At 37.1% G+C, this 16988-nt stretch overlaps 1 protein-coding gene across 1 annotated transcript; it reads right to left on the bottom strand.

The window, feature by feature from the left end:
- Positions 1 to 4545: 4545 nt before the first annotated feature.
- On the bottom strand, positions 4546 to 5668 carry LOC141487261 (uncharacterized). The gene has a single exon (XM_074186147.1). The coding sequence runs from the start codon at positions 5575 to 5577 to the stop codon at positions 4777 to 4779; it is 801 nt and encodes a 266-aa protein (XP_074042248.1). The 5' UTR covers positions 5578 to 5668; the 3' UTR covers positions 4546 to 4776.
- Positions 5669 to 16988: the final 11320 nt, after the last annotated feature.

Genomic DNA, 16988 nt, shown 5'->3' with positions numbered 1-16988 from the left:
TGATAATTCATTTTTTTACTTATTTACATACAAAAATACCCTGGTATTTGTTACCAATCGAGGTATATTGAACGTAGCTAGTGTTCGAGAAGGTACATTAAATTTTATCAAAGCTAACAGTTCAGGTAATTTATCCTATTGTTGATAATTTTTCAGAGGAAAACCGACATTCAAAGGGTAAGCCTATTTAATGAAGGTAAAATTTCAAATCGATTTCTTAAATTAGTTGTTCCTACTGTAATATAATCTGCTCTAGTGTTATACCTATTTTTTCAAACACATGTATCTCAGAAATTTGTTTTGTATTTTTTCAAATTTCTGAAGTATTTTCCGACTTCCTCCTAACTATATTATGGAAGCAAATTTTAATTTAGTGTATAGAAAATGCAGTTGAATGTATTTATATTTTAAAAATCTTCAGTTTGTCTGATTGAGTGTCCCAACATACTATTTGAAGAACTCATTATTCCTTGAATATGAATCTTGACGTAGATCCGTGACCTGGCATCCTTCAAAAGTTTCTCCATTCATTATTATATTCAACTTCAATAGGGATTTTCATACATAATAAAGTAATCGTGGTACTTTTTTATATTGATAAATAACAAAATAAGTTTTTTTTTTTTGGGAAAGAAAGTTTTTGGCTTTCTACTACTCCATCTGATACAAAAAAAGGGGATGAGAGAATCTTCCAAAGAAAGGAAGGAAGTAATCAATTTGAAACTCTATACATGAATGTGTAGATCATGCAAAGAAGTAACTTTCAGACACAAACTGAAAGAAAGTCCTCCTGAAACAGCTACTTCCATATAAACATTGAATTACACGAAAGAAAATAATTCTTTCGAAACAAATACTTCTATATGAACACTGAATTATACAGAAGATACTTTTCTCTACTCAGTTTGTATTTCAAATATTTGTTGTGGAATAAGAATCAGATATCATTCCCATGAGTTCTACTTTGTATGAATGGTAATAAATTGTTCTCACATAGAACACTGTCACCCTCACTGGTATACACCGATGTTCAAACAAAATAAGTATTTGATACCTAAATCCTATGATAGGCATTCTTCAGAAATCTTCAAGAGTTTGGGCGTTAACCGATATGATATATTTCTATGTTTATTCCAAAATGAAGAAATATGATTTAGAGATAAGGAATGAAAAAATTAAACACAGATACACATTTTTTCACATCTCATATACCAGGCGACAACTAAATCACTGTACATGGAAGCATTCACTTGTTTGTGGGGTTGAAAATATGAAATTCGAACGAACGAAACTACCAAAGCAATGAAGACAAAATTGACTGCAGAAAAAACTCTTCGTGAAGATATATTGCATACACAATAAGTACGACCTGGCTCAGGTCGTACTTATCGGAGCGTGGCCAAATTGTACCATTTAATGGTAGTAAGTCTGGAAAGCAAGTAATTGAGAGTGAAGTTCCTCAAGGATCAGTTTTGGGCCCGATTCTATTTCTCATTTATATTAACGACCTCACCTACTTAGACATCAAAGGTGAAATAACTATTTTTGCAGATGATGCATCGTTTCTATGACACAACAAAAGCTCCTTAGAGCTCAACTACCACATAAGCATAGATATAGAAAAAGTTAAGATTTGGTGTGATTCCAATCTTCTAGCTTTCAATATAAGCAAAACAAATATCATCACATTCAAGGGCGACTTAGATGATGTTTATTTGGACAAGGAACAAATCTCCATTTCAACGGATAATAAATTTCTGGGACTTCTGATTGATAATAAATTGAAGTTTGGTAACCATATTACAAAATTATGAAATCGATTAGCTTCAGGTTGTTTTGCGGTTCGTGTCGTTGTTAATGAGTTGAATTTGGGTATAGCGAAGAACGTATACTACGCACTAATAGAATCACATTTTCATTATGGAATCTGCTTCTGGGGCGCTTGTGCTCAGTATTTATTTCAAAGAGTATTCTCTCTCCTCCAAAAAAGGGCAATTAAATACCTATGTAGTTCTGTTAACCGTGACTCATGTCGTCCTTAGTTTATGCAGCATGGAGTTCTGACATTGGTTTGTATCTACATTTTGGAAATGGCTTGCCTCATGCACAAGAAATACCAAGCTATAATTATTTCTGAGTCAACCTATAACACTCGCTCCTCTCACTTGATCTCGCTTCCAATTCCCTCCTCAACCTTAACTCGGAACTCTTTAATTTTTGAGGGCAAGAAAATTTTCAATCACCTTCCTCTAACCTTGCGTGTCATCAAAAGCGAAGTCAAGTTCAGAAAATCTGTAAAAACGCTCATAGTTGGGAGGGCCTACTATACCCTGGAAGAATACTTTCAGGATTCTTTTTGCTGAAATATCTCTCTTTGGCGGCGATCAAATAACGTATGCCTAATTTTTCATATATTTAGAGGTAGTCCTTGTAATTTCATGTACAAAATGTTTTTTTTGGCATGTTATTTTATTCATTTATTTGGCACATCGTAGTTTTGTTGTTCAATTTATTTTGCTTAGTGGTGTAAATCTTGTTGCTTATGTATATGTATTTATGTCCGCTTATTGTAAGTGTGAATTTATGTGTATTAATGATCTTATAGCTAACTGTATATTTGTGATGTTATCATTGTGACTTTATGCTTTGTCATGAGAATTGTTATTCTTGGACAATAAAGTATATTTTGATTTGATTTGAAAAGTTTGTTTCAGAAACTAACTGGAAAAAACTCTCAAAATAACTACTTCCACATGAACATTGAACTACATGAAAGAAAAAAAAATAGTTCAAAAGAAATACTTCCATATCAACATTGAATTACACGAAAATAACTTTTTTCATTAAGTTTATACCTATTACAAACATTCGTTAAGGAACTGAAACAGGTATGAACTCAAAGATTTAAATTTTATGGAAAACAAAATGAACTAATAGGGTATTCCACCCCCGCTCAGGCAAGCTAGATTACAATTTTACTCTAGTGTATATGCTGAAAGAAAATTTATTGTATTATGTAGATTCCAACCGAAAGACGGTCGAAAATCCTGTCAAACAACGTATTTTTCAAAAAATATTGATTCGAATAAATAAATCAACAACATACAACAGTATTTCATGGAAACTATTCACGGGTTTTCATACGAAAAATTTCCAGCTATAAGGTTATATTGATGAATCATAAAAGTTAAGTATCGAGAAATTAGAAAGTAGCATTCCAAGAAAGTCTGTTTGAAAATTATTTGGAGTGTAGAATGTCATATTCAGTATTGAAAAGCCAGATGCAATAAACCCATTTCGTTCATTGCCCATATTCTTGAAAAATATTGAAACAAGTTATAGTTTCAAATTATATAATTCAACGTGAAAATTCCAATTTTGAATTCAACACTTTCAGATTCGGAGTAAGAACCACCACTGTAGAATTCAACATTTGAAAGTCAAGAGAAATATAATGAAAATGTGTGGAATATAGAGTACTCCAAGAAACCATTTCAACAATGAAATACTATTGTTGGAAAATAAGAGTTTAGTGTGTCTTCAATAATGTTAATATTATTCTAACTGACTGACTGAATGAGTTCATTATCCAAAGCCATAATCTCAATCAAATATATTGTACCAATTCTTTCTACGGTCAGTCATAGAAAAAGTATAGTACACACTTCGAGGATAAGGCCAATTATGTCCACTTGTTAATTATCGCCCTCGGCTAACGCCTCATGCTTACAATTTTTCGCACGTGAGTAATAGGCTTCTTCTGGAGAGATAGGCTAGATGGACTGCACATAGACTTGTGACCATTGCCAATTGCACAAATTAATTTAATGCAGAGTGCAACAGTCTGTTGGTTGACACTGGAAGTCACAGCATTCTGGAAATGACCTCTGACTTTATGCCTCCAACTTTCAACTACGAACTGCCTCATAAAGTGATGATCCCAAGTAGAGACTTAACAGATTGTCCCTGGTCTGGATTCCTGGCCATACTGGCCTGGAAGGCAATGAGGCTGCTGACTCCCTTGCAAAGAAGGATGCTGCAAGCAGCTTCATCGAACCAGAACCTGAAGCATCGCTTTAGGCTTTGCCAAACAAAGATTGAACGTCCGGATGGCAAGGTTTATGGACTTTTGGCAGAATATTCCAGGATTGGCTCACACCAAAGCGTTTATTCACCCTTCTAATCTTGATACCAAACAGTTGTTGGACTACAGTAGGGATGAACTACTAATAGGCCTTCTTTAGGTCACTGTGATTTGAATCATAATATGCAGATTCACCATACAAACTAATCGGCTTCGTTTAGAAGTTGGGTTTTTTTGGTCGAGTGTGAATAGGTGTGAGCCACAATAAACCCTTGCGGGTTACGATGGAGGGTCGAATAGACCCACTCACTTTAGACCTAACCTAACCTAATAGGCTTCTTATCCTTCTTGGTAGGTAATATACTATTGAAACTATATTTAATAACCGAAATGTGGAAAGTTTGATTGAATACAAATAGGACAGGTTTATAGTTTTTACCTACCACAATGAAAAAGTTCAGTGAAGGAATTTATTATTTCTTTAATAAAAACTTATATACTTCTTCCTGAACAATGGGATATTTTCCGTTAGAAAAGTGAATTGAAGTTTACACAGTAACTCATCGTGATGCCATTCTGCAACTTCATGGAGTTTTTAGTTGAAATTATGTATTTTTTCTGATCACGCATGATTTTTCGAAACATACACATGCAATCACTTCTTGATTTATTTGTCATAGTATTCAATTCCTTCACTCAAAATAAAGATCATCTGCCGTTTTCGACAATACGGTCTCATCTTCAGGTTCCGGAAGGTTTTTCTCCGCAGTATCAGCTTCATCGGTTTCAGTTTTTTTCGGCGAATCCGGAACAGTCTCGTCTTTCTTGACCACTTCCGCTCTCTTCTGCTTCTCAATCTCTTCGAGCTCCATATTCTTTTTCAATTGGACTATATAGTAGACGTGTTCTATGGCGATAGCAGCCCAGTCAGCTACCGCAATCATAAACGACCCCTCTTTATCAGGGTTTTCTCTCGAAGGATGGTCAATATTTCTCAGATCGCACAGTTGCTCCAGAATTATATCAGAAAGATTGCGCAGCCTCACAGAGACTAACGGTGGGACAGGATGCTCAAAAGCTGCCCTCATTCCGTTCCTTAGTAACTTCTCAACGAATCTGTACGCTTTTTGCTGTTGCTTTTTTCTTTTGTCGCGAAGATATTGCTTTTTCAGCATCCTCTTGAGCCTATCTCTCAGTTCAGCTCTCCTTTCTTCCGCTTTCATCTCCTCGAAGTATCTCTCCGTTTCTTCCGGAGTCATAGCGTAGAGCTCCTGGAGTTTATGCTTGATTCTCTCGACTCTATCTTTAGGAAAGTGTTTAGCGTGTTCCTGGTACAAATTCAAAATTATCCTTTTGTTAGGTGTCGCCAGTTGATCGATTCGTGTTCTGCACGTGGCATTTGATTTTCTATTCTTCCTGCTTTCTTGGGTTATTCGCTGCCTTACAATATCCTCTTCGTTGGCTTCGTTTACGTCTGAAGCGTCTTCATCCATGTTTTGAGAATTTTACTGGAAAATTTGGCTGTGACACTACGTATTTGTCAAAGTGAGTATTATTTGTCAAAATAGCCTGACAACTTCAAAAATTGTTAGTTTCGGTGTTGAAATCTCACTTCACTTTTCATAAATACAGGGTGTTCCTTAAACACATGCTAATATTTAAGGAGGTAATTCTTAGACCCCTTTTAAGGAAAAAATGTCCTATGGACGTATGTCCTAAACGCCTTAACTTTTGAGATACAGGGTGGCAAAGTTTTCAAAAATAATCAGTTTTTTAATAATAACTGAGATAATTTTGTAGACATCTTTGGCATATTTGGTACATATGTTCCATGCCTCAGGGCGCATTTTCTGATGTACAATTTTCTTAATTTTCTCTGCCAGTGGCGTACGTACGAGTTTTGAAATGTATATTTTTGGCGAAAAAAATACTACGCCACTGCTTTATCTTGAATTAAAAATTATTTTTAAAATCTCCATACATTTTTGAGCACATTTGATTTGCTGGGTTTTCTTTGTCCGACGCATGGTTTTCGCTCAAAAAATTAAAAATCGCTTTACTTAAGGATAAATTCCTTAAAAATCTGATGCGGTATCGTGCATCGACTGAAAGCAAACTAAGAGATCAGATTTGTTGAAAAATAATTGAGGATCTAAAAGGTATTTGTTTGTTGTCAGATGCACTGTTCTCAATTAAAATTACGTCATAACGCAGCACCGCTTAATAATTTTTGAAAACATAAATTCAGTTATCCTGGAATAAATGACGTGTAGCAGAATTTATTTACTGCACCTCTTGGAAATATGGAGTTTGTCGATATGTGATTTTTTTTAAAGATTAAAAGCAGAAAAAACAGCGTACCCACCATAGCAATAAAAAACGAATACTCTGTATGTACAAACGTCAGTAGCTAATATTGATGTTGGTTTAAAGTAAGGTGTTGGTGTTAAAAACTATCACAGCGCGTTTTGATTGATTTTGAAGTGTTATTGAAGTTATTTTGGTAGTCCGCTGTTTTTCTGAATATCAGTAAATATGGTAAATTATACGAATGCGGAAATGGCGCAAATGCATTACGTATATGGCCTTGCCGATGGTAATGCAACAGAAGCCAGGCGCATTTATCAAGAAAGATATCCTAATCGTGCCTTACCAGATAGCTGAACCTTTTCAAATCTCCATCGTCGACTTGGGAAAACTGGTAGTTTCAATAAAGGGACTCCGGAAGGTAGACCTCGTGTAGTAAGAACTCCTGAAATTGAGGAAGCGGTGCTGCAAGAAATTGAGGAACATCCTGAGACGAGTACGAGAAAGATCGCTAGAACTCTGGATATTTGTCATCAAATTGTTTGGCGCATTTTGTTGATTTTTTGTTATACCCATACCATATTTCGAAAGTGCAGGCATTACTCCCCAGAGATTTTCCACAGCGTGTGAACTTCAGTCAGTGGTATCTACAAAGTATTGCACTAAATCCGCAGTTTGAGACACAAATTTTGTTCAGAGACGAAGCAAATTTTTCTCGGAATGCCATTCAAAATTTCCATAACAATCATGTGTGGGCTGAAGAAAATCCCCATGCAATAACCGAAACCCATTTCCAACACCAATTTTCGGTTAATGTATGGGCAGGAATTATAGGTGATCATCTAATAGGCCCATTTTTTCTACCAGGACGCCTTGATGGTCGTTCTTATTTACACTTTCTCGAAGAAGACTTACCTGGGTTATTGGAAGATGTGCCACTTGCGTTAAGGAATCGAATATGGTACATGCACGATGGCGCCCCTGCTCATTTCAGTGTAATTGTCCGAAACCATTTAAATACAGTTTATCCTAATCGTTGGATAGGTCGCGGAGGACCTCAGCAATGGCCAGCAAGATTCCCCGATCTCAACAGTTTAGATTTTTTTATGGGGTCACCTTAAAACTCTTGTGTATAAAACTGCCGTTAATACTTTAGAAGATTTGAGAGAGCTAATAGTTGCCTCGTGTGAAACTATACGAAATACGCCGGGAATATTTGAACGGGTGCGTAATTCCATGCGTAGAAGGGCGGAAGCATGCATACTAAGTGCAGGTGGCCACTTCGAACAATTTTTATAATCAGTTTTGGTATTATTACTAATTAACAAATTTGTGCTATTCATTTAGACTTACTGTCACAAAATAAAATAAAACTCGTTTTTGTGAAAAATTTATTTTTTTGCAGATTATGTTTTCAAATATTATTAGGGAATTGTTAATGCGTTATGAAGCAATTTTCAGATTCTCATTCATTTTAGAATTGATCTAATTTCTCAATTCGCTTTCTGTCGATTTTTATTTTTTTGAGTGAAAATCATGCGTCGAACAAAGAAATACCAGGAGATCAAATTTTCTCAAAAATAAATTAGGATTTTAAAAATTATTTTATTTTGAAAAGAAAGCATTGGCGTAGTACTTTTTCCCCAAAAATATTCAATGCGAAACCCGTAGGGATGCCACTGTTTGAAAAAATACAAATTTGTGTACATCAGAAAATGCGCCTTGAGGCATGGAACATATGTACCAAATATGCCAAAGATGTCTACAAAATTATCTCAGTTATTATTAAAAAACTGATTATTTTTGAAAACTTTGCCACCCTGTATCTCAAAAGTTAAGGCGTTTAGGACATACGTCCATAGGAAGTTTTTTTCTTTGAATGGGTCTAAGAATTACCTCATTGAATATTAGCATGTGTTTAAGGAACAACCTGTATAGAAAATCGAATAGCTACTGAACCTCAATTTCGAAAGATTCACACATCACTCAATTTGCTCTGGGATTGATTGTAATTCAAGAGATTATGGAGGTTTTCAAACATTTACACAGATTACTTCAACTGCATCTGTTTAAAAACCTGTTCGAAATCTGTTTTTCCGTTAATCAGCTGTCGCCACCATACGAACGACAACTCTCAGAGGTTGAGAAACGTGTGCGAGCTAAGGACTAACGAGGTCTTACCTTTTAACGTGTGATTCCTAACACGGTTGCCGAATCATTCCAGCTTCAACCAGATGAATTCACTCGAGAAAAATATCTGGTCGAGGCGGGAATCGAACTCACGGCCTTCCGATCGTGAGTCGGGCGCACTACCACCGCGGCCAATTCCACAAAGTTGAAGTATCTGGCCTATTAACCCATCTTATAATTATAAAAGAGACGCTCATTTGGCGTCATTCTGATGTTGAATGATTAAGGTACGTATTCTATGGATGGAATTTTGGATAGCTGTGCTATGGTGAAATTTTGGATAGGCTACAACCTTTGATTTTGAAACAAATTTTGGAGGTGGGTACTTTGACATGAACATTATGAATCTTTGCTCTCCTTCATTTCCAGACTAACAGCTCTCAAAAGTTCCGAAAAGTGCAAATTTTTCAGCTTTCTTATGGCACACTACAAACTATTGAATAACCCGTGTTTTTTTTCATTTGATTAATATTGTGTGTCCCATCTGCTCTTATTACATGGATAGAATGTATACAACAATCTAAAATAATAATAATATAATCATCATAACGTGCATTAAATATAATTATGAATATTATCAATTGTAATTTAAATGATATGGTTTCTACAGTGACATATTCTGTAGATGAGTCAGAATGACTCTCCGAAAAGTAATTTGTGGTAATGTCCAATCTAGTCGAAGCATGGCTAAAAAAGTATTCCTGATACATTGAATACAGCTAGCAAACGAGTACCAGACCATGTTTGGACCCATCAACACAACATCAAGTGGTCCAAAGCTGAGATCTTGCCCAGAGAGGAACATTGTTACGGAGAAAATTCAAGAAAGCCGCTTACATGTTGTCCAACAACGTATTCAGCTGAGCTAGCATAGAGATACGCAACATATGGAAACCCATCATCAAGCGAAAAATGGCCAACTCTCGCCAAACAGTCATCTCCCACGGAACCAGTGAAGCGGAAAATGGAAAGCGGGGATAAGTGAAAGTACTCGAACGACCTATAAATAGTCATCTATCGGAGGAATCAGTCCAGTCATCACCCGAAAACGATTGTAGATAGAAACGTCGTGAACTAACGTGACTTGGAATCTCTCAGCGTTTCATTTTTATTTTCTTTTTTCATTTCATTATTTTTATTTATTTTTGTTCAATTGTTCTATTTTACTTATATTTTATTTCACTATTATTTCATTTCAGGTTTATTTTGCTTAATATAATTGTTATTTTCAGCTATTCATTTTTAATTCTTCTTTTTTAGTTGTTTCAGGGATTTCAAATCATTTTATATAGTGGACAATGGAAGTCCGAACTAGTGAAATTCATCATGAAACATTGTCAATCACCTTCAAACAAATTGTTAAAAATATTTTTGTCTCATTATGGATCCTAACATACATTCAACTGTATCATGGATATAATGTTCTATATATTTATTCAACAACTTTTGTCAAAAATAAATTATACTTTGATGCTAATTATGAAACAACAACAAAAATAATCAGGTACCAGTCGAGATGATGGTAAACGACCAGATGGTATGTCTATCATACCATGGAAATATGGGACTTCTCTTGCGTTGACACGGTCGCGGCTTCCCATCCAGCCGAAAGTTCAAAGTCTGCTGGAACTGCAGCATTGTCTGGCGGAAAATCAAAACGAAAAAAACACCAAAATCTTGTTGACATCTATTTGGTCCATCCAGCAGCAGTTGAAACTTTTGGTGTATATAGTGTATATGATGTATATGAGTCTCTGTTAATCTTTCATGAACTCGGAAGGAGAATAGGCCAAACAACAAAAGATTACCGTTCTACTTTTTTTTTATAGAAAGAATTAGTATTGCTATTCGAAGTGGTACTATTCCTTCTTCACATAATTTTGATGATATCATGCATTGTCCTTATTTCAGTACGGAACTAAAATCTTGTCGAAACAAGCTGAGATATGTATATATTCATCAGTCTCCTATCAAGGTTAATTCGCAAGTGATTGATCCACCTTCTTCTTCTTCGGTCAATGAACTCAGGTCATTCTTGCCCTCCATATATGAGCTGCAGTCCTCGTGGTTCTGGTCCCCTTTCAGCGGAAGAGCTTTATGAAGAAAGAGCCGAATCGATTTCTCTACGAAATCCTTCATCACTTGGGAGGATCGATTGCAGCTTGAGAAATGGTTCTGATGCAGATTCTGTGAAACATGTTCTTCCTTATGAATCAGTAGACAGTTGTCCTGAAAATCTTGCGAAGAAAATTGGATTAGATAATTTAGGAAACACTTGCTATATGAATAGCATTTTACAAGTGTTTGAGGCAAAAACAATCACTTTTCTCTATCAACAGAAATGCCATACTGTTCCCCACCCGCGTTTCACCAGCCAAGTTGGCCTCTTCAGGAGATAAAGAAAACAGCTTTTCTTCGCGCGTCGAGAAGAGTATTGCATTTCTGATGATCGGGAAAAGTGTTTGGTTTTAAATTTATTCTACGCAAGAGGTTCAGGTTTACTTTTTACTTGGATAGATAGATCACAAACTGAAAGATCCTGCCACTCATTACGATGCATTCCATTTCCTTTCACTTCCTGAAAGTCCCTCGTAAATCTAATTCTATTCATGAATTTCAAACTCCCAATCGAGCAACGAAGAAACATCTTGAATCATCTTCGACAATCGAATACCTTTTACGAAAGACTGCCTTCTTCACAGATCGTATGCAAATATTGACTTTAAGAATCAAGTAGGAAGGAAGGACTATTGTTAGCGGTTGTTTCGAGATCCCACAAGAAAGGGAGCGGTGATTTCGCATAAAGTAATAAGGTGTTGTGGATAGATGGCGAAGGTTAAAGCGTGACCTTGAGCGTCTTACCCTGCGGATTACCGTATATGCAACTATTTCCGGATACAACGTACCTCTTATAGCCGGTAGCCTAGTGAACCGATGCCTTCTATCTTCCATCTCACTTCATTCGCCACAAAGAAACTCTGATGACTTTGATTCTGTCGACGGGTATTGCAGTTTTAAAATAGGTCGGGAAATATATTCATTTAATGTAATGCATGGAAGTGGCATTCGAAAAAGTTGAATTGAAACCTTTAGTGCGGATGAATCTTTTCTCACACCAGAACAAAAAGCTGTCGCTCGACGCCTGGCTCGTTCACCTAGTCAGCATCATCAGAAGATGACAACTGTAGCTTACTTCATTGGCGAAACACGCCTCGACAGGCAGTAATGTCCTTGTGTGATAATAGGTTTTTTTTTCGAGAGAAAACAGTTAATTGGCAAATGCTGGGTTTACTTGGTCGAGTTTAGATAGGTGTGAGCTACAATAAACCCTTGCGGGTTGTGGTAGAGTGTCGAAAAGATCCACTCACTTTTAACCTAACCTAAATCCGCTAGGACTATACACATCCGTCTTTCAGGCGGAAGTGTATGCTATCTTGCAGTGTGCAAGGCTTATTAAATTGAGACCTCAAAGAAATGAGCGGATCAATATTTTAACAGACAGTAAGAGTGCACTAGGGGCTCTGACAAACCCGAAGGTGACATCAAAACTGGTCTGGGAATGGCATGAAGAACTGAATGAACTTGCAAACAGGAACAAATTGACTTTGTACTGGGTGCCAGGGCATTCAGGAATCACAGGTAATGATAAAACTGATGAATGCGCTAGACGCGGATCATCAACTTCATATATAGGTCCAGAACCAGCTCTGGGGATACCAAAATCATTGATACGAAACCATGGACACATAAAAAGCACACAGAGTACTGGACAAAAGTACCTGGCAACAAGCACAGTAGAACCTTCATTAGGTAACCATCCGAGAAAAGAACCGAAGAACTACTTCAATATAGTAGGGATCGGCTCAGAATAATTACAGGGTTAGTAACCGGTCATTGTCCGCTTAGAGGACACCTGAATGAAATGGGGCTGTACAACGGAGACCCCAGCTGCAGATTATGCAACGAAAGGATAGGAATAGCTCTACACATCTTATGCGAATGTGAGGCACTGAATCACACGAGTCAGGCAATATATGGACGTACAAAATTACGTCCAGAAAAATATGACGAACATCCAACACGGAACCTGTACAAACTAGTACAGGGAACGAGACTGATGGAATGAGTGTCATGAGAAGATGGGAGAATAAACGCAATAAGTCCAAGAGGCTGCAGTGTTTTCTGGAGACTCGGACTAAATGGACAAGTCAGACAGCTCCCAAGGTACCAAAAAAAAAACTTAACCTAAACTTATCTAATTGGCAAACTTGATTTCACATCAATTTATCCTGAAATTTCATTTGCTGATGTAAAGAATTTTCATTTGGACAACTGCGTTTATGTGGAATAAACTTACTGAGACTCCATCTTGTTGACACCAGATATTTTTGTACCAAATGTTATGGTCGTTATCCTGACATTAGATAATTTTAATAATTTCGTTCAGTTCGTCATCATCCAGCAATAGTGATTGCCGTTTACAGTGGTGCGGAAAAAAATTGTATCAAGATGGAAATATAATTTGACCATACTATTTTTTCAGAACAGATGAGTTTTTATACTTGAACTGACACAATTTCTGAAGAAAATGTGTCCTCTTGGTTTGTGTGGATTCTTTTCGTTGCCAGCCAAGATATCTGATTTCTGCACGGCACCAGCTGGGTTAGTTGTTTTTTTCCGTCGGGTATCTGCCACACGTACCTACAAAGTTGTAGGTTCACATGAGAGGCAAGGGTAAGGTGTTTTCACCCAAACTTGAGCATGTCGTATGCACCTCCCTGGATGATATTCATTTATCATACCGAGTCCCACCCCGGAGTATGTATTTGTGGAGTTGTTTCCGGACTTTGTCTGCAGGTGGCGCAGTAGTACATCCTACTGAATCAACTGCAGATAGAGCTTACGTTTAGTTGGAATTAATTTTGTTCATTCGGGTCAAGTTGGGCTCTACGCGGACGACACAGCTCTGCTGGCGAGATCAACCAGCCAACAGGCCAACAGGCAGACAGATTGGAGGAATGGGCCAACCTGTGGAAGATCAGTATAAACCCTGACAAGATTCAGGCAATACTGTTCACCCGGAGGATGGTACACCCGGAAGGAAACCTCATCTTCAACGGACAAGAGATTCCGTGGACCATCGAAGCTAGATACTTGGGGATCAACCTAGACAAAAGATTAATGGCAGAGAATAGGAATAGCGAGATCTGCCCGACAAAACCTATTACCAATAATAGCAACATGGAATTGAAAGTGAAGCTGCTGATGATAAATATCTTAATATTACCAATAATCCTGTATGCCTGCAGTCCCTGGGGCCAGTGCGCAGCGACATACAGAAGACAGATCCAGTCGTTTATGATTGCGTGCGTAAGGGCCGCCTCAAACGCACCAAGATATGTACCGAATAGGTACATATTCCGCGATCTTGACCTGAAGATACACTACGTAGACCCCAGATTCCGAGAGAGGGACAGACACAGGAGGCCAACGAAGCAGAACCATAGACCACCCCCGAGAGTCGCAGTCAGGTGGCTTCGGTAAGTATAAAAATTTCTTAGCCAGATTCAGACTCAATCCATAGGAATCAACACTCGCTCGCGATAAAAAGACAATCGTCTCCGGTTAGTTTTTGGGGGACCCCATGCAAAAATTCAGTTAGGAAAGTCGTGACAAAACAAAGCAACCGATTGGAAAGTTGAAGCACCTAAAGGCTGATTTTCGACCAAAAGAGGTCAGATGTCAATCTTGCGGAAGTGTCCATCAGTAAGTTGAGGACCGATCCGGAGGAGCGAGTGTGGATGGACGAGATGGGATGTTCTGCGCACATTAACCGTGTGGAGAAGATTTCAACCCAGGGCAATCAACCTGGGAGGGGGCATGGGGGGTTTATTCGGGATACTTAGACGGTTCACTCATTCTGAAATGGCCTTTCCGGTACTGACGAGGAGCAAGTACTTTGAAACTGGTCTATCGGTGTTCGTCCCGATCAAATAAAATGATTCAGCTTTTCATATACAGGGCGTAACTGAATAAGTGTAAAACATTCAAGGAGGTGATTCCTCATCGAAAAAAAGATAGGATCTTTCATATAAAGAAACTTCATTGGAGCATCCCCTTAAAGAGGGTACATAAAATTTGTATAACAATTTTTTTCACAAGCACTGGGAAAGTTACAATATTGAAATTAACCTGACGTTTTGTACTACTGAAAAGACACTTAGCCAGTAATTTATTTTGTTTACCCCATGGCTGTAAGGGGTGGAAAACGCAACCCCTAAAATGTATTTCCAATGTAACTTTTTGTCTTATTATTTGTTTACCATTCAAAAGTTTATTTCCGATAGTCTGTTTCATTCTAAACAAAAACTGTCTTGGGTTTTTTGCCCAAAATGAACCAGTTCGAAGCAAAAAATTATTTTACGAACAACTGCAGAGATACATCGTCATAAATGCGAACTGGATTTATTGTTATTTTGTAGTTCGTACCTGCATTAAAAGGTAATAAACAAAACTAATTTATTAATAACAAAACACACAACATGTAGAAATCAGTAAATGTTCAATATGTCTACCTTCAGACATTACGCATGCGTCTAGACGTCGCTCAAATATTCCTGGAGTCTCTCTAATTACCGTGCACGCATCGATGAGGCGGTTTCTTAAGTCCTCTACATCGCGAACAGGAGTACGATAAGCCAAATACTGTAAACGGCCCCAAATAGAGAATTCGAAAGGATTGAGATCCGGGGATCGAGCGGGCCAGTTCTATGGTCCTCCTCGGCCTATCCACTGATTTGCATATGTTTCAGTTAAATCCTGACGTGCTACTTGACTGAAATGGGCGGGAGCCCCATCATGCATAAAAAACATATCCCTTCTGACGCCCAAAGGAACTTCCTCCAGCAGTACTGGATGTACTTCTCTTGAAAATTGAACGTATGCCTTAACATTTAATCGAGGAGGTAGAAAATGAGGCCCAATTAAATCATCCCCAATAACTCCGAGCCACACGTTAAGAGAAAACTGTTCTTGATGGTTAGCGTGAGGGTTTTCATCAGCCCATATGTGGTAATTATGAAAATTAATAATCTTGTCCCGAGAAAAACTACATTCGTCTGTGAAATCTATCGTCTTCAGAAAGTCACAATTTCTTCTAATCATTTCCAGCATCCAATTGCAAAATTCAAGACGGTTCGGAAAGTCTCGCGGTAACAGTGCCTGTACTCGTTGCAGATGATAAGGGTATAAGAGTTGTTCCTCTGAAATTCGAAATACCGTCATATGATCAACATTTAGCTGGAAAGCAATCTTTCTAGTACTGGCAGTAGGTTGTTCTTCAATCAAATTAAGTACTGCTTCCTCAAGCTGTGGTGTTCGTACTTCTCGATGGCGGCTACAATCCTACGTTCTTTTGTCGAATAAACCATATTTTCGTAATCTTTGATGGAGTCGAGCAAATATTATATGTGAAAGATACTGCCGTTGAGGATACATTTCAGCATATCTTCTAGAAGCTTCTAACCCATTCCTCTGCGACAGACCGTAAACGTAATGCATATCAGCCATTTCCTCATTTGTGTATGCCATTTTAATAACAAGTGAATTATTAAAGTAACAAATTAAGAACAGAACAACAACACACAATTAGTATTGATTCAATTTCGAAAATTCACAAACTGAAAGCGTCATACCAATTTAATTGTCACTATCGCTAATAGCGACCTACTGGATAGATTAGTTTCGTATTTTCGCATTTATGACGATGTATCTCTGTAGTTGTTTCTAAAATAATTTTTTGCTGCGAACTGGTTCATTTTGGGCAAAAAACCCAAGAGACATTTTTTGTTTAGAATGAAACAGTCTATCGGAAATGAATTTTTAAACAGTAAACAAATGATAAGACAAAAAGTTACATTGGAAATAAATTTTAGGGGTTGCGTTTTCCACTCCTTACAAACATGGGATGAACCAAATAAATTTCTGGCTAAGTGTTTTTTGGTAGTACAAAACGTCAGTTTAATTTCAATATTGTAACTTTTTTAGTGCTTGTGAAAAAAATTGGTATACAAATTTTATGTACCCCCTTTAAGGGACTGTATCTTAACAAGGGATGCTCTAATGAAATCTCTTTATATGAAATATCCTATCTTTTTTTCGATGAGGAATCACATCCTTAAATGTTTTACACTTATTTAGTTACACCCTGTATAAAATGATTTGAAATCCCTGAAAGAACTGTTAATAATGAGGAATTGAAAAAAGAATAGCAGAAAATAACAAATATATTAAGCAAAAAACCCCGAAATGAAAAAACAGTGGAATAAAATACAAGTGAAAATAAAACAATTGACCAAAAAATTAAAAAAAATATTAAAAAAACTGAAAATCAAAAAAATTAAAAGAT

The sequence above is a fragment of the Leptinotarsa decemlineata genome, unplaced genomic scaffold (assembly GCF_025532065.1).
Source record: "Leptinotarsa decemlineata unplaced genomic scaffold, Ldec_3_MD MMD2_tig00078422_RagTag_RagTag, whole genome shotgun sequence".
Taxonomy (NCBI): domain Eukaryota; kingdom Metazoa; phylum Arthropoda; class Insecta; order Coleoptera; family Chrysomelidae; genus Leptinotarsa; species Leptinotarsa decemlineata.
This window is presented reverse-complemented; position numbering and strand designations above follow the sequence as displayed.